Below are 27,937 nucleotides of genomic sequence, written 5' to 3' on the forward strand. Positions count from 1 at the left end.
CATACCACTACTCTGTTAATACAATTATACGTTTATTCTGTTACAACAACCAAACCTTTGTAAATACAATCATACTGTTACTCTGTTACTACAATCAAACCTTTACTTCGTTACTACAATCAAACCTTTATTCTGTTACTACAATCAAACCTTTACTTCGTTACTACGATCAAACCTTTACTCTGTTACTACAATCACACAATTTACAACCTCGATCCATCTATAATATGTAAACGTGTAGAATCATCAGCTGGAATTCCACAAAAATCGCCAATAATGAAACCTCCCCATGTTTTCACTAATCATGCTTTAATTAAACGTGATGTTACATAGTGTTATAGTCTATTGTATACATAAGAGCATGTACAACATTATTCAGGAAATTGCTTCAAATTGCGATGAAAACGACATTTTAAAGAACAACTGATTACCTTTTAAGGGTTCTCATTTTTATAAAATCAGTATTACATTTTTCTTAAAATTAAATCAGGTAATTTTAAGAGTTTCAGACATCAAAAAGCAGTTACACATGTAAGTAAAAATCAGCGATTGTTTCACTATTCAGATACACATATAATACCACTCTAAACGAAGCCACAACAAAATGTTGATCTTCATCATATATATAAACAATGCTAGATTTTACTTCAAAATGAACAGAACTTCAACTCTCTCTATATCCACTAAACTATTTTTATTGAGTTTGTTTCATAAGCTGCTACTTTCCAGTAAAATGCTCTTTTCTAAGTAACTGTAATTTTCATCTTCTTTGGGAAATAGAACAAATTGTAGCCTTGTTGTATGTAGGAGACGTCAAACGGTTGTTCTGAACAATTGTTTCGAATTTAGTATTAAATTATGCGTAAAGAACATATTTTAAAATGTGTCATACTTTCATGGATACGTAAGTTAAGTTGAATTTTTAAACGTGGTTTAACGTACAAGTCACTATGCATTAAGACAAATATATACAAACCTATGTTCACATATTCACACAATAAGGTCGCCAACACCAAATACACCTCTATAGACTACCAGTCAGTGGAATAGCTTTTTAAAAACACCAGCCATACATAGAAATGTTTCAAATTCTTAAATGTTTTTTAACGTTGCTAAAACTTTAGAAGTCTCTCTCTCTCTATATATATATATGTGATAAAATGCTAGTGTGTGTGTGTGTTTTCTTATAGCAAAACCACATTGGACGATCTGCTGAGCCCACGAGGGGCATCGAACAGCTGATTTTAGCGTTGTAAATCTGTAGACTTACCGCTGTACTAGCGGAGGTCGCCTATACTTCATAACTTGATAAATATTAAGTTACAGACTCGGAGAAATGTAAAAATAAGGTATTTGAAAATTAGAAACATAAAGGTTTACCTAGTGTAGTAAAACAAGTTTGTGGTTTTGTAGAAAGGTTCGTGTTACTGTTTCGAGTGTCATGGCTATTGGTGATACCAATGGTTATGAAAATGTGTACAATGATGAAACACGAAGAACAAGATCGTACAAGTTAAAACAAATGTATTTGACAAATAAAGCACATGTATGTAATAAGAGCGAAGAATCATCACGTGATCATTTTGACAGAAACGTTGGTAATAGTATACTAGTTACAAGAATATGTAGATTGTGTTTATAAAGCTGATTGATATATATCTTATTAGTAGCTCGGTGAAAGTTCAGTCTTTCGAAGATCGTGTCAAATTCACAAACTAAAGTCGCTAACTCTAAACCAGTTTCCTATAGATACCAGCGTTACATCAACACGTGGCGACACAACGTTTGCTTTGACCTTAGACCTAAAACGGAGCAGGTACATAATTTTATGAGTGAGCCTGCGGGTCAAACTCCAATTGCTTGTTCTCTTCCTTTTCTTACTTAGGTGTAAATATGAATGTTATTGTCCACGCAAACCCGTCTTCTCGTTGTCTAATGCAAATCCGCAACTGAGAAAACCAAGTGTGTAAGAATCCACAATGCTTTCATCGTGAGCCAGATGGTGGTAGCAACAGTGTATTCGCATTCTTATAGAGATGGAAAATAAAGACCATATTTTTAAATAATATTTATATAATGAAGAAAAGCAGCCGTCAAAACATTCGTCTGGCCTAGAAGTGTCGAAAGAATTCAATGTAAAACCTGTATGTCTCGTTTATTTACGACACTGCCAGTTATCTGTCTTAACACCAAGACCTAAGAGCCTCTAGCGAGCAATTCACACATGAATTTATAGTCCTTACTTTTCATATTGACTTTAGAAAAATCACGCAGCTTAGCTTTTATAACGTAATATTATAAGTTATAATAAGGGAAATATCAGGGACAGGGGTCTTTTTTTAACTTGTTGGTCAAACAAAACACATTGAATTTCATTTATCAATGTCGGCCTGCTAATGTTTTCCCCGTACAATGAAAACCTGCGACGAATGTTGCAGTGTTTATGAATGCCATTTTCTCTGTAATTAAATTTAATAATGGTCATATCTTTATTAACCAGAAGCAAACTAAGTTAAACAAGAAAATATGCTTTGTAAGCAAAAGAAGCTCGTTCGTAGAAATCGCCGATGACTTCAAGGTTTTGCTATGGTAGAACAGTTATAAATCTTGCGCTGTTTTTTTATCAATTTAAGTGCACGTGGCTTGAAGATTACGTTCTAATTAAAACACTCTGGTTCGTGCCTAGTTTAGTAAGTTCAGTTGAAAATTACTGCAATCGAAGATAAAACGACACATAATCACTTGTTAAAGTTTTTCAAGAAGAATAAATGTATTCAAGATTTTAAAGTAGAATTCGAGTCAGCCAAAGTCAGAGAAGAAAGACGCGCCTGGCCATGTTCTTCGCCATGTTGTCGGGCCTTAAGCCGCAAGATGTCCAGGCTTGTTTGAGCCATGTCGGCTGTCTTGCTGACGGAAAGAGGGCCAAGCTGATGGAAAGAAGGAGGCAAGATACCGACGGAATTTGTCGGAACTGTATGCCCGTGCTGACCAGGCAAACCCGCTGAGCTCAGCATGTAAACGGAGAGGAGAGCCGAACTGAGCGGACTGACTGTGCTAGACTTATGCCACGGTACAGCCGGCAGATTTGTCCCGACTCCCGGACTAGTAGCCCCGTTGTTGGCTGAGAACAAATGGTTTAGGCCTATATGACTAGGAAGCCCTCCGATGGTCGATGAAACGATGGGGCCGTGTAGCCCGTGTCCCCACAAAGGATCCGTTCCAGGAACAGATGTCCCCGAAAATACGTGAGTTGGATGTAGTAGTCCCTGCAAGTCTCCACGAGGGGACAGTAAAGATTCCATCCCTGGGCTGTATGTAGGACTTTCACGACCCAAAGCCTTCTCTCGCTTTCTCCACTTAGCTCGTCGGTTCTGAAACCAGACCTGAAAAATTGATAACTTTGGTCATATAAAACAGTACATAACAGAGATAGGTTTCAGTAAATTAGTGAGACCTTGAAACATATTGTACAGAAAGTAAGTGAATCTAAAAGATACAAACTTTTTTCACGTTACTTATCAGCATATTTTCCTGCTCAAAACTGAAACGTTTTACTCAACTAGGTCAGTGTAAACAAGATACATCTATAACTTATTTAAAAATTAAACAAACTTACTACACAACTACTGAAAAACATTTTGCACGTAACTGATCATAGAGTTGATAATTTTATCACCTCTGAAATTTTTACCAGACTTTGGTTCGTGTAATTATTCTTATAATATTGCTTTTGATCCATTTGTTTAGATAATTAAATGTCCAAAAAAGACAATTTTCGATTTATATAATGATTAGATATAAAAGTATCTGTATTCATAAAAACAAAATTTGATTATTAAATCAACTTTAGAATTTAATAATCATAGAAATTTAGAAATCTTTACGGACATTCTATTAAAATTATGAAACAGTTTTTGACGTTTTGACCACCTGAGGCCAACGAATGTTGCTCTCAGTGTGATTAAAGTTCATAAGAGAAAAAACAACAACACGTGTTTCTCTGTTATAAAGATAACTCAGAAGTCAATAAAATATCGATAATACTCAATAACATTCAGTTTATTGGTTGTCCCTAAATACATTTTACTGACACGTTTGACGTATATTTCTCATTTAGGCGCAGCTACTGTTCAATGAATATTACATTAGTGTTAAACCGACTGAGTGTTTAATCAACTACACTAACCAAAAGTATTTTAATTCTGTATAACACTGTTCTAATTTTATGAATGTCACTTTGGCGTCACACTAACTTAGTGTTTAACCAGATACAGTAGCCAAAAGTGTGTTGTTTTTTTTAACGCTACTCCGATCTTGTGAATATTGTGCTAACATAACGTGTACATTTAGTGTTTAATGAGCTAAAATGCTCGAAAGTTTTTGTTATAACAGTATTCTTATTTGGAGAACAATCACCTATTTTTACCTATAGTGTTACACCTATTTAGAATTTAACGATGTCAGCCATATAAACTGTTCAAAAAGAGCGTTTCGCTCATATATTATATTCGTTGTATTACCGAAATGTTCATCAAACTCTAGGCCTACTCTCAGAAATCTGTTATTATCGATAACATGAAAAACGTTCGTTTTTTTATCCTAATTGTTCTAGGTGATATATTAATGTAAAAATATAAAATTAGGTGGTATTTTTATAGCACATGAAAATAATTTATAGTCATAAAGTAAATCAATAATATATGTATAAATATTGTCACACAAACGTTTTATCGAAATTTATAAATCGGAACCACTTTAAGTGCTTGAAAAATTCGAAACAAAAACAATACTCCTGTGGGAAGTACAGTAGCACGCCTAACAAACAGGTAGTCAAATGTCTCAAAAATATAATTCGGTTAGAATAAAGTGACTAAACAGGAAGTGGCGGCACGCTCTGTTTGACTTCAATATTTTAGTATTTAAATTTATTTAGAAATTATATATATATATATTGTAAAGTATTTAACTGCCATCTGTTGGCAACTCTCAGAAATATTGGCAAGTCCATGTCTGACAAATATGTATGCGGATTGGCCGTTGGATAGAGTCCTGAATTTCGAAGCTGGCGACTTGGGTTCGAATCCATACGTTTTCACAAAGTACTTCTTGAACTTGAGTTTTAATAGTAACGTTCAGTCCTTTAATGTAGATGTTTAGTGTTAGGGGTACTGCTGACTGGCTACTTCCCTTCTGGCCAGTAGTTCAGAAATAGAGACAACTACGGATAGCATTAATAGTTCTACCATAAATGACATACACTGCTGACCAAAATCTTAAGGCCAATGAACATAAAGAAAAAATATGCATTTTATTTTTTTAGATTCAACCACTTATTTGAGTAGAACTACGAAAGATGAAATAAGAAAAGGGAAAATAAAAATAAAAAACCTTTTTAACATTTAATAGGGAAAATGTGAACACTATGAAATTAGCCTAAACACTAGCTGATCAAAAGTTTAAGACCATACCAAAAAGAAGTCCTTAACAGGGTAGGAAATGCCCAACAAGAAGTCTCAGTAGTGAGTTGCTCGGCTGTCATTGCAAATAACTTCAACCATTCGCTTTGGCATGGTCGATGTAAGCGTTTGCAGAAGGCTGTCTGGAATATTATTTCAAGTGGTGAAGATGGCTTCATGAAGATCATGAACTGTTTGTAATTGAGGTCCATAGAATATAGACTTCCTTTGCCATCCACCCCCAAACATTTTCAGTGGGGTTCATTTCGGGTGAACACGCTAGATGGTCCAAAAGAATCACGTTATTCCCCATGGAAAAGTCCTTTGTTCTGCGGACATTGTGGATTGCAGCATTGTACTGCTGAAAGATTCAGTCATTTCCACACAAGCGAGGGCCTTCAGTCAATAAGGATGCTCTCTCCAACATGCCAATGTAGCCAGCTGCTGTTTGACGCCTCTGTATAAGCTGAAGCTCCATTGTTCCAAGGAAGGAGAAAGCACCCCAGATCATGATGGAACCTCTTCCACTATGTCGTGTAGAAAATGTCTCCGGTGGGATATCCTTATCGCGCCAGTAAAGTTGGAAACCATCTGGGCCATCCAGGTTAATTTTTTTCTTATCAGAGAACAAAACCTTCGTCCACTTTTCTACGTCCCATGTTTGGTACTTCTCAGTAAAGTTTAACAGTGCTGTTTTGTGGTGTGGAAGGAGGCGTGACCTTTGAAGACGTTTACGGTTTTTAAAGCCTTTCTCTCGTAGATGCCGTCTTATTGTTCTTGAGCTGCATTCTGCGCCCATAAGGGCCTTAATCTGGTTCGACGATCGGCTGGTGTCTTGCCGGACAACCCGTCGAATCTTCCAACTTAAAGCCGGCGAAATTTTCTTGGGCCGACCACTTAAAATTCTTGTTCCATATCCCTCAAGGTCTATATCTTTAATAAATTTGCAACAGCAGTTTTACTACGCCCAATCTTACAAGCAACGGCACATTGAGAGAGACCTTGCTTTTGTAGCTTGACAATTCTGCCACGTTCAAACTCTGTCAACATTTTAGCCTTTGCCATGTTTTTACTCAATGTAAGGATATATCAGTGGGAGATGTTGACAACACTAATGCTTGAACACAAATGACTAAATTTCGTTACGTGTTTACCGATTAACGCTATGTTTCAGTATGGTCTTAAACTTTTGACCAGCTAGTATTTAGGCTAATTTCATAGTGTTCACATTTTTCTATTAAATACCAAAAAGTTTTTTATTTTATTTTTCCTTTTTTTATTTTCATCTTTTAAAGCTCTACTCAAATAAATAGTTGAGTCTAACAACGCAATATGCATATTTTTTCTTTATGTTCATTGGCCTTAAGATTTTGGCCAGCAGTGTATATTACTTTCTTGGACAAAAGGGTATTAAGAAAGGTTAAAATCTTAAATAATATCCATAGGTTAGATGCTTTTATTTTAATTTAAAGGTGAATTAATTATAAATAACCTGGTTTACATTCTAAACACCTCCAGCATTTCGTTTAGGAGAATATTTAATTACTTGCGTATGCACAATGTGTGCAAGATAATTACATTCTTTTATAGTTCAGAAATAATTCATTACTTGAATTTTTTATTGTAATATAATATTCTGCAATACACGTGAATAAGAAGAGAAAAAATAAAGCGGAAATGAAACACACATATAGATGTGTGCAAACCAAACGTTGATATTGCCTTTCTGGAAACACCATGATATAACAGCTAACCATCATGGAGGTTAAGGATAATAATGAATAATGTATCATTTAAGCTATATTTTAGTATTTCTTCCCAAATGACTAAATATGTTTGTTATTGAACACGAAGCTACACCGTGGGCTATCCGTGCTCTGCCCGCCACAAGTATCGAAATCTGATTTTTATTTTCGTAAGTCTGCAAAATTACTATTGATTCACAATGGGGTTTACAATGGGCTAACCGTGCTATACCAACCACTGGTATCGAAATCCGGTTATCAATCGTAACCTTGCAACCAAGCTCACAATAAGCTATCTGTGCTCTGTCTGCCGCGGGTATCGGAAACCGAATTTTAGGGTTGTAAGCTGTGAGACTAACCGCTTATCCACAGAATGACACAGACAATGCTTGGATAAATGAATTAGTTACACTTACCTGATGTAACTCCACTGGGGTGTTCTGTGTGGCAACCCATAAGATGTGATCCCAACATTTCTTTATCTTGAGACCGACCTAAACCCACATCTGTTTTGGGACTCACTATTTGCTTCTCCAGAATGACTTACAGCGTATATACCCTAATCCAGTTTACTCGTACTGTTTTTACAATCATTTCTGTTCATTTATTGATAAAACAATGCTTCCCATAATAACGATTACGGATGATAAGACTAATATATGATACCACTTTATTGATAAAACAATGCTTCCCATAATAACGATTACGGATGATAAACAATGCTTCCCATAATAACGATTACGGATGATAAGACTAATATATGATACCACTTTATTGATAAAACAATGCTTCCCATAATAACGATTACGGATGATAAGACTAATATATGATACCACTTTATAAGCTTTACCTGGCCCGGCGTGGTCAGGTGGTTAAGGCACTTGACTCGTAATGTTTGGTGTGATGGGTTTGAATCTCCGTCATACCAAACATGCACGCCCTTTCACCTGTGGGGGCGTCATAATGTTACGGTCAATCTCACTATTCGTTGGTGAAAGAGTAGCCCAAGAGTTGGTGGTGGGTAGTGATGACTAGCTACCTTTCCTCTAGTCTTACACTGCCAAATTAGGGACGGCTAGCGCAGATAGCTCTCGTGTAGCTTTGCGCGAAATTAAAAAAACAAACAAACAAACAAAATAAGGTTTTCCAATGTTTCAAAGAATGTACTGAAACAGCGAATTGCGAAAGTTTTTTAAAAGCAAACTTAGCCTTTAAATTATTTAGAAATACAAAATACCACGTTTTACTTTAGATTCTTTAGTTTTAAAAACTATATATCACCTATTCTTACACTGACAGACAGTACTTTGTTGTTGTTTGTTTAGCATTCGTTTCGTTATTATTTTTAGCCTCTAAGTGCTTTACATCATTCCATTACTAACAAAGTTCCCGTTGGCTCTTTCTCGTCGTAACAATAGCGACAATAATATAAAATAAATTCTATATTGAGCCAGTACTTGGCGGGCTCCTGTCGACAGCTGTGATTCACATTGATTATACTAGTCTTTAATAAGATTGGACCGTCGCATCGAGTCAACTGGATGAAGTGTTATACCATAAACCACTGTTTCCCAGCCCTGATCCTATAACTACGGTTGCGTGTATTCCTAATTGATCACAAATTTGTTCTAATCTTCAACAAGAAACACTTGGGGCGTGACAGCGGGGTGCAAAGCTGTCGATTGTAAAGTACAGAGGTAGATATTGTTAAGAGTTCGAAATGAATTTTCACCCCTCCAGATCGACTCTTTTTTCCAAACTATTCAACCTGACCTGAAGCGTCAACACAGACACTTTATAGCATAACAATACAACACTATTCAATTATGAATATATTACAATGTTCGCAGTGAAAAGATAATATTATAATATTTAACACTTATAATAATAAGAATAATGATCTTAAAATTATTTAATGAATTTTTGGAAATTTAATTCGTAGAATTATTATTACATGATAATTAGACACGTGGAATATTTAATAAGCACGCGTTTCACACACTTAAAGTTGTAGAAAGATACAAGTCGATACCAGACTAATGTTGTTTATAATTACTTACACATACAAGTTCATTCTTTTTAAAATGTCGAGTTTACCAACGAAATATCAAAAGTATTGAAGCAAAATCAAATATTTGTTTGTTTTGAATTTCGCGCAAAGCTACACGAGGGCTATCTGCGCTAGCCGTCCCTAATTTAGCACTGTAAGGGTAAAGGGAAGGCAGCTAGCCATCACTACCCACCGCCAACTCTTGGGCTACTCTTTTACCAACAAATAGTGGGATTGAATATAACATTATAATAATCCCATGGCTTAAAGGGAGAATATGTTAGGTGTAACAGGGATTCAAACCCGTAGCCCTCGGATTAAGAGTCGAGTGTCTTAACCACCTGGACATGCGGGGCCCATCAACTATTATAGAATGAATTTATATAACTCCAAGTTGCGTCCATTTTCCCATATTGACCTTTATGATGCTGTTTCGTGCAAAATGCGAAACGTTCCAGTCTTTTAAGTTGTACAATGGACTATCTGTGCTCTGCTCACCACGGGTATCGACACCCGGTTTCAAGCGTTGTGAATCTGCAGACACACCGCTGTGCCACTTAAAATGGTATCGTTAATAAATTGAAAAACTTTATCAAACAATTAGAATTATAAGTCTTAGAAATATGTATGAGAGCAGAATGATCGATTGTTTGAAATTAAACACAAAGCCAAAGCTGCACAAAGAGCTACCTGTGCTCTGCCCACCACAGGTATTGAAACCCAATTTCTAGCAGTGTGATTCTGCAGACATACTTCTGTACAAATGGGAGACATGTGAGCTCAGCACTTTAAAATTTAGCAATAAAATTTGATTATTTAATCTTAATTTCAACATATTATTTAAGTAATCCCAAAGTATTACACCAATTTTGTTTTACTTAGAATATATAAAGTTCTATACTTTTCACACGATATTTTCTTAATTTATCCGAGTTTCTGATTGATTAGGTTAAATCTTTTCTCGTGATTGAGATATTTTGTTTTAAATTTCATTGTATATTTTGCTGCATGCTTAATTACAAAAACAATCGTTGTTATAACAATAGCACCATAATCAGTAATTCTTTTATCTTGAATACAATTGTCGCTTTTTAAGAACATTTTGGCTTTTGAATGCATATTATACGCTTTTACAACATTTTTTTCTTTGAATGTAGCCCGGGTGAGTCGTAACCGTTAGCTTCCTTGGCAAATGGGTCAAAGGTCCAAGGTTCGAGCCACGATACGCAAGTGAACTAGCTCCACACTTTTCATTATGAAAACATTGTAACTGTGGCAGTTAGTCTGTATATTCAGTTACGAGTAGTCGTGTAATAAGATGTGGATACTACTATCTGTTTTTCTTTCCTCAGGTCAAACTCTCCACTGGCTCAGTGTTAAGTCCAGAGTCTTATAACGTTAAATTAACGTTTCGATACATATTGTGAGCAGATCACAGAGAGTCCACTGTGTAGCTTTGCACTTAATAAAAAACAAGCAAAATATTTTTATCATCAGTTATATGTTAGGGATGGTTAGGCCTAAACACTAGAGGTATCAGACTCGGTTTTATGTAGCGTAAGGTGTCATTCAGACAAACAATGATAAATGCATAATTGTTTACATTAGCCTGCAATTTTATAGTTATAACAGTTTTATTCATGTTAGTTTTCAACCCAAGCTTTTTTTGAGTAACAAGTTGTAACCTTTTCAGTATTTCCTCAGTTTAAATTATGTCATCACTTATAAAGCAAGGGTATGAAAGACCTCGAGGCAAAAATTCCCTTTGCTTGCTCCTTTCTCCAACAACCACGCACGTTCAATATTATTTACTGATAAAGCTAATTTGGCACATAAAAGCAAAGAGCACCCAAAAGTAGATTTATATTTTCTTTTAGCACGAAGGCCCGGGCCTGGTCAGGTGGGTTAAGGCGTTTGACTCGTAATCTGAAGGCCGCGGGTTCGAATCCCCGTAGCACCAGACATGCCCTTTCAGTCGTGGGGACGTCATAATGTGACGGTCAATTCCACTATTCGTTGGTAAAATAGTAGCCCAAGAGTTGGCGGTGGGTGGTGGTGACTAGATGCCTTTCCTCTAGCCTTACACTGCTAAATTAGGGACGGCTAGAGCAACTAGTCCTTGTGTACCTTTGCGCGAAATTAAAAACAAACCAAACCAAACAAACCAAACCAATCTTTTAGCTCGTAACATCACAAAGTCCGTTTATTAAATCCTTACACAGAATCACCATATCTTTTGTTTTAAATTCATAGCATGGATAAATCGACTATAAAAAATAATGATAATTTGATTGGATTTTATCTTTAGGACTACTATTTATTTAATAAAATTTCAACGCTTCTCTTTTAAAAATCAATGTTTCCACAAGTGTACAAAACTGTGGAAAGTGTTGAAATAAATGTTCTTCAGTTGCTTAACTTTTTTATATTACACTGTGTCCCACGACTGTTATAGAAATATATGGTGTATATATTGTTTATTAGTTTTGTATATATATACTCTCTTCACGTGTCTTCACTACCGTACTTCATATAATCGCGTATCAGTTGTAATCCGAAGACAGCTTTCTGAGTTTAGTTGAAATACTGCTGAATAAAAAACAAGCAAAGGAACAACGATATTTTAATACGTTTTGTCGAATACCATTATACCATTTTCTTTTATATGTTATATTACTTTCGGTTGGACATTCTATCACTTGTATGTCTGTCCCTTCGGGCAAGTTGCCCCGCTAGTTCCAACTACTCTTATGCCCCTGTATGTCTTCAAAGCTTTTATCACGTGCTCATTGGTACCCACATCTGCATTGTGCATGAGATATCTTGTTTGCTATTTGAAAATAAAGCTAATTCCTTAACAAGTGACCTCCTCCCATGTCTCAGCGGAAAACTTGTAAGGTTACAAATCCAGATCTGTTACGTGTGGTGGGCACGGCCCAAATAACCCTGCTTGTAGCTTTGTGCTTAACAACAAGAAATAAGCAAAAGCTATCTTCGAGATAAAATAATCGACTGTTGGTAATATTAATTGATAACTTCATATGTATTTATAAATTATCTTTCTCACAAAGTAAACAAAATCAAGTTCGGAATAGACAAAGACAAATAACCTACTTTCGTCTAATGTTTACACATAATTTTAAAGTAAATCATAATACTTCTTAATACGTGAATCACACACGGTCTTTTTAATATGGTTAAGGCACTTGACTCGTCATCCGAGGGTCGCAGGTTCGAATCCCCGTCACACCAAACATGCTCGCCTTTTCAGCCTTGGGGGCGTTATAATGTGACAGGCAACCCCTCTATTCGTTGGTAAAAGAGTAGCCCAAGAGTTGGCGGTGGGTGATGATGACTAGCTGTCTTCCCTCTAGTCTGACACTACAAAATTAGGGACGGCTAGCGCAGATAGCCCTTGTGTAGCTTTGCGCGAAATGCAAAACAAACCAAACACGTAAAGGTTGTCAGCTTTTATGAAACAAATTGCAAGCTATACGATCTAAGTTTTTTTAACTCACTGAACAGGTGAAATTTCCAAGTTGTTCAAAACAATGCGTAAGTCAAGTTATCCAAGGTGTTTCTTGTTGTGTTTTTTTTTTCAGTTCCAAGACTTTTTTTAGATATTTCGTAGTTACTAAACGTTTAACGTTTTTCCAAATATTTGGAAACACTTTATACCTGTGAAACGATCCGAAGGTTTTAAAATATTTTCAATCGTTATTGCGACTCTGATAATTTGAACATCAGGAACAGTGAGGCGTATGATATATTGTAAACGTCCCATTTACGCAAGCATCCGTTCTGTACGTAAGGCCTGTGGGAAAACCGTAGGAGCGACTGTCAGATGTCGCTGTTGATACTTCAAGTTGGAGTAACTAGCCTAAAAATTGGCTGTTGGTGCTGTTGACTAGCTGTCTTCCCTGTGATCTATCACTTCAAAATTAGGGACAATTGCGTACAGGTAGCCGTTGCGTGACTTTCCTTAACAGTCAAAAACTCTCAACCTGACGATGACCGAAGAAGGTCGAAACGTTGTTCGCTCTTCTATGTAAAATATTTTCTCAACCCAAACGAGCCGTTTTTGCATATATATTTCTCAAATAAACAAACTATTATATATTATAAACTAAAGACATTGAGATCTTCTTTGACATTGAGAGCAACAAATAGATAAAAAATCAGACACCGGCAGCACTATTTATATTTGATTTTCGAAGTAAATTAATTAATTAATTAACAATAATTATTATTAATAATTGTGATAATTATATTAATACATTGTTCGAGAATATTTTAAAACTAATCTTATCATTTATGGTAATTATACAAATTATTGTGTGTTAATAACACTAGACATTGTTAATTAAAATCAGTGATTGTATCCTATATTTCAAAATCGTTTATTAATAGCTTGCTTTTGTCTGCTGTGTTGGCGTAACTGACGCTTCGCTTATGTAGAGACACGTATCCAGTAATGTACGTGCACGTGTTTAGTCGCACTTTTTTCCGACAAAGTATTTATTAATACCATATGGCGAGTGGCTAGCATCAGATAGCATCGGGATTGTGACTGTGGAATAAGAAAAACATAGAGCTTAAATTATGTGTCTGTTTCAAATTTCCAATACATTAATTATGTATATTTATTTCATGTAGTAACGCCGACATTATAACGTGTGTATTTAATAACATTATACGCATGTGCATTAAACAACGGAATGCGAATGCATGTTTGGACTTGATAAAATAATCGGTGCATTAGTGATACAAAAAGGTACTGTTTGAATCTTTGCATGTTCGAAGAGGATCCTCGGAATAAGGCTTAGCTTAAATTGAAAACTAATTAAATCTATCTGTTATCTTACTCTATCTTTATCATTTTTCTAATGTGATTCAGTGTAAAAATGTAGCAAAACGACACTTTACGAGCACTGTGTCACAGTACGCCAAGAAGTAACCAATCAGGCAGGACGAGGATCCATTTCATCTATTCAAGTAATAATCCAAAAACTATCAATACAGACAGGTAGAATTACTAAGTCTTTAATTAATATTATAAAAAATTTGCAACAAGACTTTTAGATTAAGATAAAAACCTAAGTACAAAATAATCCAACATACAGTAATTCAGAGAGTTAAGTTCATAGAATATCCACTAATTGCTTACACTAGATACATCATAGTCTTATATAAGATTTCTTACATAAACTTCTAAGAGACAGTTGCAAGGAGGAAGATTTAGACTAAACTTGTAAGTGATGTTACGATGTACATTCAAGTACAGATAGCCTATCTGTGTAGCATTGTGCTTAATTTCAAACAAACAAACAAAAAGTAAATTCAGGATTAGCTTTTAAGGGCTATTATAAAGGATATCAATACCTTCTTAAGTAGTGCTCCAAGAGACATTTCTCCAGACAAGTAGAATAATATCAAAATTGAAGATTAACTCTATTGTATGCTGTTTTTAGGTTGACAGTTTAGATAAATTCGGTTCTAAGTCCCAGTAAATTCATATAAACAAGTTCCCTTTTCAGTACTTGGGATGAAGGAGAGCAAAAATGTATTTCGTTTGTATTTGCTCCAATAAAATACAACAAAAACTTGTTTATTTCATTTCTTTGTGATCGTCGTCAGAGAGCTTAGCTTATGAAGAATACCATATACTGTGTAAATTGCTCATTATACAAGTCAGCACAGCAAGTGGTAACTTATCATTTGTTTAGTTGGTTTGACCTAGTGTCAGCTGTTCATCGGTAGATCGTAGGTTCGAGCCACTATGTGCTGCTAAACATGTTCTGCTATTTCATCCGTAACAATTAAAAGAGTTGCTAGCAGTGTAAGTGATTAGTTGCCGTTTCTGTAGCCAATAGTTATGAATTAAAAATTACAGTATCTGAACTTTAGGATTTCTGATTAGGCCTAGTATTGTTTAAGGTGGCATTCCGATTAAAAACATCGAGTAACAGCTAGGTTCCCTATTGTTACCAGGTCGCTTGTGAATAGTTCATTTGAAACATTGTTAGAACGCTCAACAATTAAGATAACCCGAAAAATACAACATTCAAAATACACACAAGTATTTATACATATGAATCATTACCGGTAAGAATTTAATTAAAGTATATATACTTTATTTAAAAAAGTAATAACTGTATTATGAATTTCTTTTACCTTTGAGAATTCAAAATATTTCAGTATTATTATAAACTAATAAAATTAGTTTTAGCGAGATGAAATCGCTTGGGCCCTCTATATCTCATTCTAGTAATTAAGGGTATATTCAGTCTCAGATTTAGACCGTGGTTTAGAAACTAATGCATTAAAAATAATATTTTTTATTTGTTATCTTATTCTAATTACCTGTTGATGGTTAGCTGATAGGTTCAAGGTCTTAATTTAATGAAGTGTCATACGGCATTATTGAATGGTCAGTTGAAAGACTAAGGACCTGAGTTTGATGAAGAGTGATATTTTTAAAATGTTGATTGATTAGCTGATAGGATAACGGTCTGAGTTTAGTGAAGTGTCATAGCAGATCGTTCAGTGGACAGTTGATAAGTTAAAGGTCAGAGTTTAACGAAGTGTGTAACGGATTTACTAATGTATATGTATCTTAATATCAATGCTTGTTTTAGTTAAATATATATTTACTAATGTTTGTAACTTATGCTGTTAAAGGTGTATTGCGAAAGTCCTGCCTGTTCTCTAAATTTGTAGAAGATTCTCGAGTGTAAGAATTGACAATGTGCAATGTGTGTTTGTTAAATACGAGTATTGTTGCCTTAGATGAAATTTCTAGTATACTATAAACCTCGGAAGCTACAGAATTTGACCAGGAACGTTTATAGATTTCGAATAATACGAACCGTTTAACATCAATGAATAGACTGCGGACGTTAGAATTTCTACGAAGACATTAGATATCGTAGTCAAGAAAAAACACAAGCGTGAAGAATTTAGCTGGCTTCCCGTCCAGTGAATTGTACCTGTGTATCAACACAGAATTAATTCGCTCATTGTGAACAGACGATAAAATATTCATTTCCGGACCGGATAGAGTAGTCGGTATTGTTTGTAAGTTTGTAAAACGTTTGAATATAAATTATTATTTGTAACAGCCGCTACAATAAATTATATTATTGTTTGTACATTAAAATACATTTGTGTTAATAAAGAATATTCTGTGTATCAGTCTTGCTGGCTAATATCATAAAGTTGATGGATATCGGAATTCAATTAACTTCTAAATGCAGAATAAAATTTTAGGCTATTTCCAATCGTAGTACGTAAAATAATCAATTGGAGACTCGTCCAAGATAAATTATAGTACGTAACACGTGTCATATATATGTATTATTAAATGGTCAATTGAAAGGATAACAGCCTGAGTTTAGTGACGTACTTGTAATAAATTCGTTTGAGTTTCGAGTTCCTAAAGCACATTCAAAGACGTTTGATGTAAAGATTAAAGATCCACCAGAATCAACCCTCGCCAGTTCAGTTTACTCGGTTTGTTAAGTAAATTATCCATTTATAAAGATATACTCGGTGGTGAATATCCTTCTCATTGTTTTCTCTTTGTTATTTACTTATCCTTGGGTTCCACACGTTTATCTATCCCATCGTATGCCTCCCGCTAGTACAGCGGTAAGTCTCCGGATTTACAACGCTAAAATTAGGGGTTCGATTCCCCTCTGTGGGCTCAGCAGATAGCCCGATGTGGCTTTGCTATAAGAAAAACAAACAATCTATCCCATCGTACCCTTGTGATTCAAGCCATATTTGAGTGTGGTCAAGTTGGTTTTTTTTCTAGTATTATGACAAACATTTACTGGATGATTCTAGATAAACTAAAGTTTACTTAAACCCAACACAGTTCAGTATTTTAACATTATAGTAATATTAAAACCAGTTAGATTCTTACTTCTGTTGTTGCTAAACGTTCACTTGTACGTACTCAAAGATAAATGAGATTAAATAAGTTTGTTGTGTTATCACGAGGCCCGGAATGGCCAGGTGGGTTAAGGCATTCGACTCGTCATCCGAGGGTCGCGAGTTCTAATCCCCGTCACATCAAACATGTTCGCAGTTTCAGCCGCGGGGGCGTTATAATGTGACGGTTAATCGTTGGTAAAAGAGTAGCCCAAGAGTTGGCGGTGGGTGGCGATAACTAGCTGCCTTCCTTCTAGTCTTACACTGCTAAATTAGGGACGGTTAGCGCAGATAGCCCTTGAGTAACTTTGCGCGAAATTTAAAACATACCAGACCAATCATCTCTTAAAACCGTTGTCTGCAGGTCAGTTTGAGGGAACAATTTTAAATGTCTTTATTTTTTTACAAGTTATTTAAAATGATATTTTTTCCAAATGTTTCTTATAGAAAAGTGAGCTACTCTGAGCTTAGAAATAATCTGTAGAAGTGACGTAACCTTCCGTTTCAGTGAATATAAATGAAAGTTTTAAATCTTATGAGTACATATTGATGTCCGAAACTGAAGTTCATACTTTACTATAAAAATATATATATTGTATTTTGGCACCCATAAAAATGTTAATGAAGTCAGTATATTGCTACACTGAAATAACTTCATTTGTCTTAATGTTTCAACTTAAATCTTGTGAAGGAACTGAGTAACTAACTAACTGCTGCTATGTAAAATCAGTTGCCTTGTAACTAATAAATCAACTACAACAATTTGTAAGGTCAGCGATGATTTGTGCACATAGCCATGCAGGTATATTGTAGAAAGCAATTCCGACAACACTGAGTGATTTTTGACGTGCGTTAGTGCTAGCGTAATCTTGGTTACTCTGCTAAGAAGAATACCATCCGACGTACGTGTTTCCTTATAATTAAGGCGTTCGAGTTAAATACAATTAATAGTTAATATCTCATTTCTAAGAACAAGGACAACTGGATAATTCATCGAATGTTCAGAATACAAAAGGGCCCGGTATGGCCACGTGTATTAAGGCGTTCGACTCGTAACCTGAGAGTCGCGGGTTCGAATCCTCGTCACACCAAACATGCTCGCCCTTTCAGCCGTGGGGACGTTATAATGTGACGGTCAATCCCACTATTCGTTGGTAAAAGAGTAGCCCAATAGTTGGCGGTGAGTGGTGATGACTAGCTGCCTTCCCTCTAGTCTTACACTGCTCAATTAGGGACGGCTAGCGCAAATAGCCCTCGTGTAGCTTTGCGCGAAAACAAACAATCCTTATAATAAAATTAAAAAGATGCTTATGGCTATTTATGAACCTAAGATGAGGTTGCTACATTTATATACATACACTGGAAATAACATAATTTTATATAATTTACACTATAAATCTCTGTATCCTGTAAACATTCACGGTTTTTACGTTAATATTCTAAATATTTACCTGAACGCGTGCTTCGCTGAGATCCAAGCGCATAGCCAATTCCTCGCGGGTAAAGACGTCAGGATATTGAGTTTTCTCAAAAGCACGTTCCAACTGGTGGAGTTGAAAGGTCGTGAAAGTTGTCCTGCTCCTTCGAACCTTCCGAGGCTTATCTGAGTACAGGTCTTCATCATTTGATCCACCCTCGCTGTCCGGCCGACCTCCAGACAGGCCCATGTCTGTGGAAGAAGCGGAAGAGCTGGCCGTCATGACGCTGGACTCTCCTGAAGATCTCGTTACGGTGTAGACTTCTTCTTTCTGCTCATCTTGAGGGACCGTTTGGGGTCTGGGTGAACTACAGCTCGTCGTAACGTTCAGAAACTTCTCTCTACCAGAAGAAACTTGAGAAATGTGTGGACCTTCCCTTATCGAACCTATAACGTAAAGGAAAAACTGCTTTGTTAATGTACTTAACAATTAAGAACATTTTTGTAGTCCTAAGCGGTGATGAAGACACTCTTGTAGTGTTATTGTAGTACAGTAAGTTACGGGTGTGAAGTCCAAACGTTGTTCTTACAGGTGTTTTTGCAGAGGGATCACTAGTTACGAGCAAGTATAGTGGAGATTAATTTTACTATCACTTGAAACACGTACAAACACCAACAACACCGACATAGTAACAACATAAGATGTTTGCTTTTCTATCTAAGTGATGATCGAACTTGTTACCAACTTCTTAAGACTAACAATTATAGTTATATGGCTTCTAAGGCCTCAAATTTTATCGGAACACGTTCCATTTCGCTGTTATTTTCCTTTAGAAATGAGGATTTTAACGTTATCAAACTTGTAATGACATTTCGTACATATGACAATATCACATCATTAGAAAGGTATAACTGGATACCACTTATATTACAGATCTTTTGTTCACTGGTCTTCTTGCAATAAACGGATCCTATACGTTTTAAAATTTGTGTGAGATAGCATATGTTAAGGCTGTCATATATACACGTTTATAAGTCTTGTTTTAGAACCCGGTTTTTCAGTTTATTTACATTTATCTTAAAACCTTATTGTACAACTAACATAATTTCGAATTTTCTGTAAAACTAACGACTATTTGTAGTTAGGTACAAAGCCATGCAATGGGCTGTCTCTCTTGTGCTCACCAAGGATATTGAAACCTAGTGTTTAGCGTTATAAACCTTCAAATTTAGGGCTGTGCCACGAGGGGGCGTAGGTCTACAGAGAACATTTCATTTCGTTTTCGTGTACCAGGGCATAGCTTAGTGGTTGGCGTGCTTGGACTGTGTTTCACTGGATTCGTAGCTCACGTCTCGTTGTTGGAATAGTTTGATGGCGTAAGTGCGCCGGGGACCTTGACTCCTCTTTTGGTAAACACTTTCTTAAATTGTACTCTGTCTTGGAAACTTCATAAAAAAGATAAACCACAGTAAGTTGTCAGGTAATTTTTGTCAACGACCAATACTCTAACTTAGTAATTAATGAAAGACAAAAGAAAGTGCACATCTCCTTCTTTTGGTCATATATTCTCCAGTCATAACTAGAAAAAGCTTTCAGTAAGGCTTAACAAATCAAAAATATGAAGGTTCATGGTTCGCGTCTCGTTTTCGTAAAACATTTAGTTTCACTCATTGAGGCTATGGGTGCGTTATAAGAGTAACGGCTAGTTTTCACATTTGGATTAGAACAGTTTAAAAGTTAATGGTGGGTGGGCATGTGCAACTGCCTTGCCTCTAGTCAATCTATTTAATATAAGGGACGGCCTGTGAACGTAGTCCTCGTGTAGCTTTGTCATAATGTTCGAAACAGAAAAACATAAAGTGCTGTATGAAAATGGTGAGAAGCTAAAGTTCTATGTCTGAAAGTATGATGAAAGTTAACTCATTTTGATACAGTGGTTATTATAAAACTAAACTCTGAATTTTGGTACTTTTCTAAATGAGCAAGTTCGCGTCTGTGAATCAGTCATTCGTTTAGTTTTTCTGTTTCAACCAATCTATAAACAAACAAGACAATATTCAATATCTTGATGAATTTTCCACTTTCATAAATTATTTTCACCTATTCAATTTTTCATATAATTTTAATACTCTTTGTGTGGTTGCACCACTTTAATTAACTTTTATCAGTAAGTGTTTTATTTGACCAGGGGAAATGAAATTTCAATTGATTTGTTTCGAATTTCGCTAAAATCTGTTCTAGGGCTATCTACGTTAGCTGTTTCTAATTTTGAAGAGACAGACCATAGGTAAGGTAGACAGCGACTATCTATGTTAGCTGTTTCTAATTTTGAAGAGATAGACCAGAGGTAAGGTAGACAGCGAGCAGCATTCAGGGCCAAAACTCGAGGATTATTCTTTTACCATTCAATAATGGAATTGACCGTTACATTGTAATACCTTCACGACTGAAAAGGAAAGACGAAAGCAAAACTTTAGAACCATAATATCGAACAACAGCAACATATATTTTCTTGGGTATAATCTTATTCGTTGGAGACACTATTTAACTTCATGGTAGTTTAGTTTTATCATCCATCATTTTTTATATCACGTGCTTTATGTATTCCTAGAACACCGTTAAATGCAAGGAGTTCAGCATTTATTTCATCCAAAAATTTAACATGAAATGATAAAAAGTATGTACTTAAAGAGAAGGGGAAAATGAAATTGTGTTTCTGTGCATTAATTGTTGTAAGAGCACAATGTAGAACTATGTAGAACAATGTAGAACAATGTAGAACTATGTAGAACAATGTAGAACTATGTAGAACAATGTAGAACTATGTCAACAACCCCAAGGAAAGAGATGAATCCAACACTAACATTATATTTTAACTCATTATTTACTGTAATATGATGAATCCAACCCTAACGTTATGTTTGAACTGACTACTTACTGTAATATGATGAATCCAACCATAACGTTATGTTTGAACTGACTACTTACTGTAATATGATGAATCCAACCATAACGTTATGTTTGAACTGATTACTTACTGTAATATGATGAATCCAACCATAACGTTATGTTTGAACTGACTACTTACTGTAATATGATGAATCCAACCATAACGTTATGTTTGAACTGACTACTTACTGTGATATGATGAATCCAACCATAACGTTATGTTTGAACTGACTACTTACTGTAATATGATGAATCCAACCATAACGTTATGTTTGAACTGACTACTTACTGTAATATGATGAATCCAACCATAACGTTATGTTTGAACTGACTACTTACTGTAATATGATGAATCCAACCATAACGTTATGTTTGAACTGACTACTTACTGTAATATGATGAATCCAACCATAACGTTATGTTTGAACTGACTACTTACTGTAATATGATGAATCCAACCATAACGTTATGTTTGAACTGACTACTTACTGTAATATGATGAATCCAACCATAACGTTATGTTTGAACTGACTACTTACTGTAATATGATGAATCCAACCCTAGCATTATGTTTTAACTTATTATTTACTGTAATATGATGAATCCAACCCTAGCATTATGTTTTAACTTATTACTTACTGTAATATGATGAATCCAACCATAACGTTATGTTTGAACTGACTACTTACTGTAATATGATGAATCCAACCATAACATTATATTTTAACTCATTATTTACTGTAATATGATGAATCCAACCCTAACGTTATGTTTGAACTGACTACTTACTGTAATATGATGAATCCAACCATAACGTTATGTTTGAACTGACTACTTACTGTAATATGATGAATCCAACCATAACGTTATGTTTGAACTGATTACTTACTGTAATATGATGAATCCAACCATAACGTTATGTTTGAACTGACTACTTACTGTAATATGATGAATCCAACCATAACGTTATGTTTGAACTGACTACTTACTGTGATATGATGAATCCAACCATAACGTTATGTTTGAACTGACTACTTACTGTAATATGATGAATCCAACCATAACGTTATGTTTGAACTGACTACTTACTGTAATATGATGAATCCAACCATAACGTTATGTTTGAACTGACTACTTACTGTAATATGATGAATCCAACCATAACGTTATGTTTGAACTGACTACTTACTGTAATATGATGAATCCAACCATAACGTTATGTTTGAACTGACTACTTACTGTAATATGATGAATCCAACCATAACGTTATGTTTGAACTGACTACTTACTGTAATATGATGAATCCAACCATAACGTTATGTTTGAACTGACTACTTACTGTAATATGATGAATCCAACCCTAGCATTATGTTTTAACTTATTATTTACTGTAATATGATGAATCCAACCCTAGCATTATGTTTTAACTTATTACTTACTGTAATATGATGAATCCAACCATAACGTTATGTTTGAACTGACTACTTACTGTAATATGATGAATCCAACCATAACATTATGTTTGAACTGACTACTTACTGTAATATGATGAATCCAACCATAACGTTATGTTTGAACTGACTACTTACTGTAATATGATGAATCCAACCATAACGTTATGTTTGAACTGACTACTTACTGTGATATGATGAATCCAACCATAACGTTATGTTTGAACTGACTACTTACTGTAATATGATGAATCCAACCATAACGTTATGTTTGAACTGACTACTTACTGTAATATGATGAATCCAACCATAACGTTATGTTTGAACTGACTACTTACTGTAATATGATGAATCCAACCCTAACGTTATGTTTGAACTGACTACTTACTGTAATATGATGAATCCAACCATAACGTTATGTTTGAACTGACTACTTACTGTAATATGATGAATCCAACCCTAGCATTATGTTTTAACTTATTACTTACTGTAATATGATGAATCCAACCCTAGCATTATGTTTTAACTTATTACTTACTGTAATATGATGAATCCAACCATAACATTACATTTTAGCTGATTACTTACTGTAATATTCAGGTTTCGTTTATTGTGAATCCACAAGTGTTATGACCTGTAAGAATAGGATTAAAAAAAGGCCAACTTTCGTACCCTAAAAGCTTTAAAGATCAGTAAAAGTATTAAATTATGAAGGAACTGTGAGTGTGATTCGTTAAGTTTTGGAGTTAATATCTTGTCTGTAAGTGACTTCATTAGTTACGTCTAATAAAATAAAAGCATGAGACGTAATTCCAGACAAATAATCGTAACACTATTTCAAAGTTCATTCAGAACCATTTGTTAATATACTATTAAACTTCCGATAAAACTGAGCTCCTATGACATTCATTCAGTACAGTAACGTGTTTCGTCAGAGCAGTATACAAGATAGTGAGTTAAAATTCATACAAACAACGTCTTTCACATATCACGGGACGTGAATAGTTTTGAGATATAAAGAGTCATTTGGAAAGTATACTTTAAGGAATATCAGATTAGTGTTAAATAATGAACAGTTTTGTTTTGTTTTTCGTGCACTGAAATCACATAAACATTTCTAAAGGGATATTTTTACAAATTCTTTTATCCAGTTTTGTGCAAAACAGTGCAAAATTGAAGAGTATTTCTGCAAGCAAACGAAACTGAATCATTTTATCAAAATGTTACGCATGACCTTAACAAACCGAGCAGTGACGAGGTCAGTGCCTTCTGTCCTAAATGTAAGGAGATCTTAACTTTATGAATTGTTAACTCGATGGAGAAACAGACTAAACAAATATGTGATATATAAAAGTTTATGAAGGATATATGCTGTGACTATGATACAAGATACTTTTATTGTATTTTATGATTTGTATTTCTATTATTTTATTATTATAATACAGTGGTTTTATATATGCACGTGTGTGTTCTCTAAGAATGTATTTGCAATTTATCGCACAGATACGTATGGATAGACTCAATTTTATTTTTTATTTTAAATTAAGCCAATACGATGGAAGGGCTTACCAAACAATGTATACCTTTAATGACATAGGACATTGAAACCCTATAAGCCATTAAAACAAAGACGCATATATATATTTATGTATTTCCTTACATACTTTAGGTTAACAACTACGGATGCTCATTTACTAATTACCGGTTTTGGCTTATGTTTAAAAGATTTTACTTTTCCATGAACAGTAAGTAAACTTAGTTTCTGTTCATTACTTCTATCACAATCCTTGATTTAAAAAAAAATCATATTTATTTCACTCTTATTTACATGAACATTCTTTTGTAGTTTACCTTTAAAGTTTTTATCTGTTGTAAGAACATTACAATTACATTCTGCTTAAAATATATTTTGGTTTTTACTTTATAAGTCGTACTAACAGTTAATACATTATAATTCCATGATTTATATTAAAAATTTATTCATAATTACTCCATAATTTGTAATAACAATTAATACGTTATTAGTCCATAAGTCGTAGTGGCAATTAATACATTACTACTCCATAATTTGTACTAACAATTAATACGTCATCACTTCATACGTCGTAGTGACAGTTAGTATATTATTACTCCATAATTTGTATTAACAATTAATACATTATTACTCCATAAGTAGTAGTGACAATTGATACATTATTAATCCATAAGACATAGTGACAATTAATATATTATTAATTCATAATTTGTACTAACAATTAACATATTATTACTACACAAGTCGTGCTAACAATTAGTAGATTATTACTTCACAAGTTGTACTAACAGTTAATACAGTATTACTTCATAATTCGTGCTAAAAACTAATACGTTTTTCGTCATTAAATACACTAATTTGTAAAAATGCTACATTTTTGGTAAAGAAAATGTTAATTTTTGGAAAAGTCTCCTATGTTATTAGTTTACACTGTATTTGTAAATTTATTTTTGTATATAGAACGTAAATGTTAAAATTAACATCTAATAATCTATGTTGTGACCCTGTAAAGGAAAGTAGCAGTTTTCACTCCTTAAAACGAATACGTCGTGGTTACGTAACGAGGTTTTTCATTTAGGTTCTGTGTGTAATCTCTACAGAAGATTTGTGTCGGACCAGATAAAAGAGAAACTAGACGTTAAAAATATAATAGAAACTATTGGTAAATAATTTGTAGTTATCTATTATTTATTTCGAACTTTCTATCACGTGCGAAATAAATCGTACACAATCACGAGACAGACTTACCGATTTTGTTTGCCATTCGAAAATCTAGTGCTTCATCAGTTTGAAGCTGGCCCGACTCGGTGAGAGTAAACACCGGGGAACCGTTAAGACGGGGCGACAGAAAAGCAGATTTGGAAGACAGCATGTCTTTCTTCGGTGCTAAAAGCTGCTCGATGCTGTGAAGAGAAAAACGTGCTGGAGTTTGTTTGTCCTGGAGGTTAGTAGACTGACAAACACGATGTTGCACATCTTTACTCATCGTGCCGAAGATTATATCAACAGTCTTTGATATACAGTCTGATAATGCTACAGTTATTAATTATCTAACGTTTGCTGTTGTTGTTTTTAACAGACAAGCTTCACTGGCTTCTAGTTTTGATTGTGACTCTCAGCGAGCGTCGAGCAACGAAATTTTAACACGTTAAAAATGTATACTCCTTAATATTAATATAGATTTCCCTAAAATAAGATAAAGCATAAGTTATCGAATTACCTTACTCTATTTATGGTATCTACCGTTTCACACATTGAAAGGCATTAATTTTATGGGTAATGAACGAATTCCGGATTGTTTCCTGTACCAAAATTCGGAGAAGACTGACTGGAGACGCCCCCCTCAGAATCTGTCTGCACCTTACTCTGTCTGAATCTTCAGCTTAATGGAGAACTATCCTCTTAACGAAGTTAGCCATGATCCAGCATAGAGCGCTATCTATGCACATGTTTCTTCAATGTTATTCGATACGATTTGATTGGTCCCTTGTGTCAGTTATCTTGTTCGAGTTCGGTCCTCGCCGCGCTTCCCATGTTGTTCTGTAATTTGTGAGGCGGAGCCTGATTGGCGAATACCCAAGCAAATAGAGTATTCTGGTAAATCCCCTAAATCCCAACAGCGCCATTTCCTCCCTCCCTCGATATCTCCTCTTTAAAGGAGTTAAGTACAACTAAGCCAGCCCGCACCCAACCATCGGACCGAATAATTGATTCTCTCTACACCCAGATTGAACACTTTGTATTTACCTGAACCTTCTGCACCTAGTTCATTACGTGGCTAATCCCTTTTCAGCGCCCCCAAGCGGCCCGTCGAGCGTGAAACAAGTGGACAATGGTATTGAGCTCAGCCCATTAGCTGTTCCTATTCAGAAAAAAGCTATCGGAACAAACGCAAAACAGGTAGCAATGAGAGGTAATTGTTGTTCGTCCACTTTCCCACCTATATCTTGACACATTCAGGCGTGAGTCCATCTAAACCCTCCCATTTTCTCTGCTACTCTTATCTTCAGTGACAGACTTGGTACTTTATGGAGCATTTACAAGATAGAATAGGCCTAATTACCTCAATAAGAGAGACGTCTACTCAGCAACAAAACAGATGCTGAGAGGAGACGTGGATCGACAACTTTCCCAACTTCTTTCCCATTTCTGCGTGCCTGTAGAAAGTGGGACCGGTTATTTACTTAGAAGATTATTTGCTATTTTTCCAACAGCGGGAGGTCCATTTCGCAAATCTTGTCTTTCTTCAGCAAGTAAATCCGAGTTATTTTTGACCGCCAATTACGTTCTCTTACGGATATGTTTTACACTTTGCCTTAATTGCTGAAACTTCAAGTACTTATTAAAGATTAGGCTTACATCAACAAATAGTTTTGTATATTTACAGAAAGTTTCGTTACGAAAAAAGAGGGGTCGTTTGGTATTATGATAAAAAATCAAATATTGCGCTTGCGGCCTAACATTAAACATCACATCAGAACTGTAGACTAATCATTTGTATTTAGGGTTAGTTATCTTCTACAATTAGTTTTGATTATACACACTAATCATTAAAAAAATAAAGAACAAAATGAACTACTGGTCCCCACTTCGAGAAAACTAAGAACAAAAAGTGAGGTCCTATACCACTTGTATTGCAGTTTTCTCCTTGTCAGTTTTCGGTTGCAAGTGTTAACCACACCTCTAACATGAAACACGAGCCACGAGGACACTTCGTCAGCAAACTCGTCAACAAACTGGCGGCCTCTTGGTAAGCCTTTTCGGCACAGTGAAAAAACAAACAGTACTGCTACTGTTTGATGCGTGGGCTGTTCCGTTCCATTTCCATCCTATTACGGCTAGTCTACTCTGTTAGGGGTCAGGGGGTTTAAGGCCTATTCAGCTGATAAGTAAGTCAAT

General features: G+C 35.1%; 1 protein-coding gene across 4 annotated transcripts; it reads right to left on the reverse strand.

Moving 5' to 3' along the window:
- Positions 1–292: 292 nt before the first annotated feature.
- Positions 293–27,937, reverse strand: LOC143231912 (homeobox protein ARX-like). 4 transcript variants are annotated; one of them, XM_076466739.1, is made up of 4 exons: positions 27,665–27,937; positions 25,787–25,941; positions 18,638–19,050; positions 293–3,383 (listed from the first exon to the last, which is right to left on the reverse strand). In XM_076466739.1, the coding sequence occupies exons 2-4, from the start codon at positions 25,908–25,910 to the stop codon at positions 2,775–2,777; spliced, it is 1,146 nt and encodes a 381-aa protein (XP_076322854.1). In that variant the 5' UTR covers positions 25,911–25,941; positions 27,665–27,937; the 3' UTR covers positions 293–2,774. The 4 variants fall into 4 exon arrangements, with proteins under 4 accessions (XP_076322854.1, XP_076322853.1, XP_076322855.1 ...); XM_076466738.1 differs by lacking the exon at positions 27,665–27,937 and adding an exon at positions 26,259–27,643; XM_076466740.1 differs by lacking the exon at positions 27,665–27,937 and adding an exon at positions 27,102–27,642.

This window comes from Tachypleus tridentatus, chromosome 11 (assembly GCF_004210375.1).
Source record: "Tachypleus tridentatus isolate NWPU-2018 chromosome 11, ASM421037v1, whole genome shotgun sequence".
In the NCBI taxonomy this organism is placed as follows: domain Eukaryota; kingdom Metazoa; phylum Arthropoda; class Merostomata; order Xiphosura; family Limulidae; genus Tachypleus; species Tachypleus tridentatus.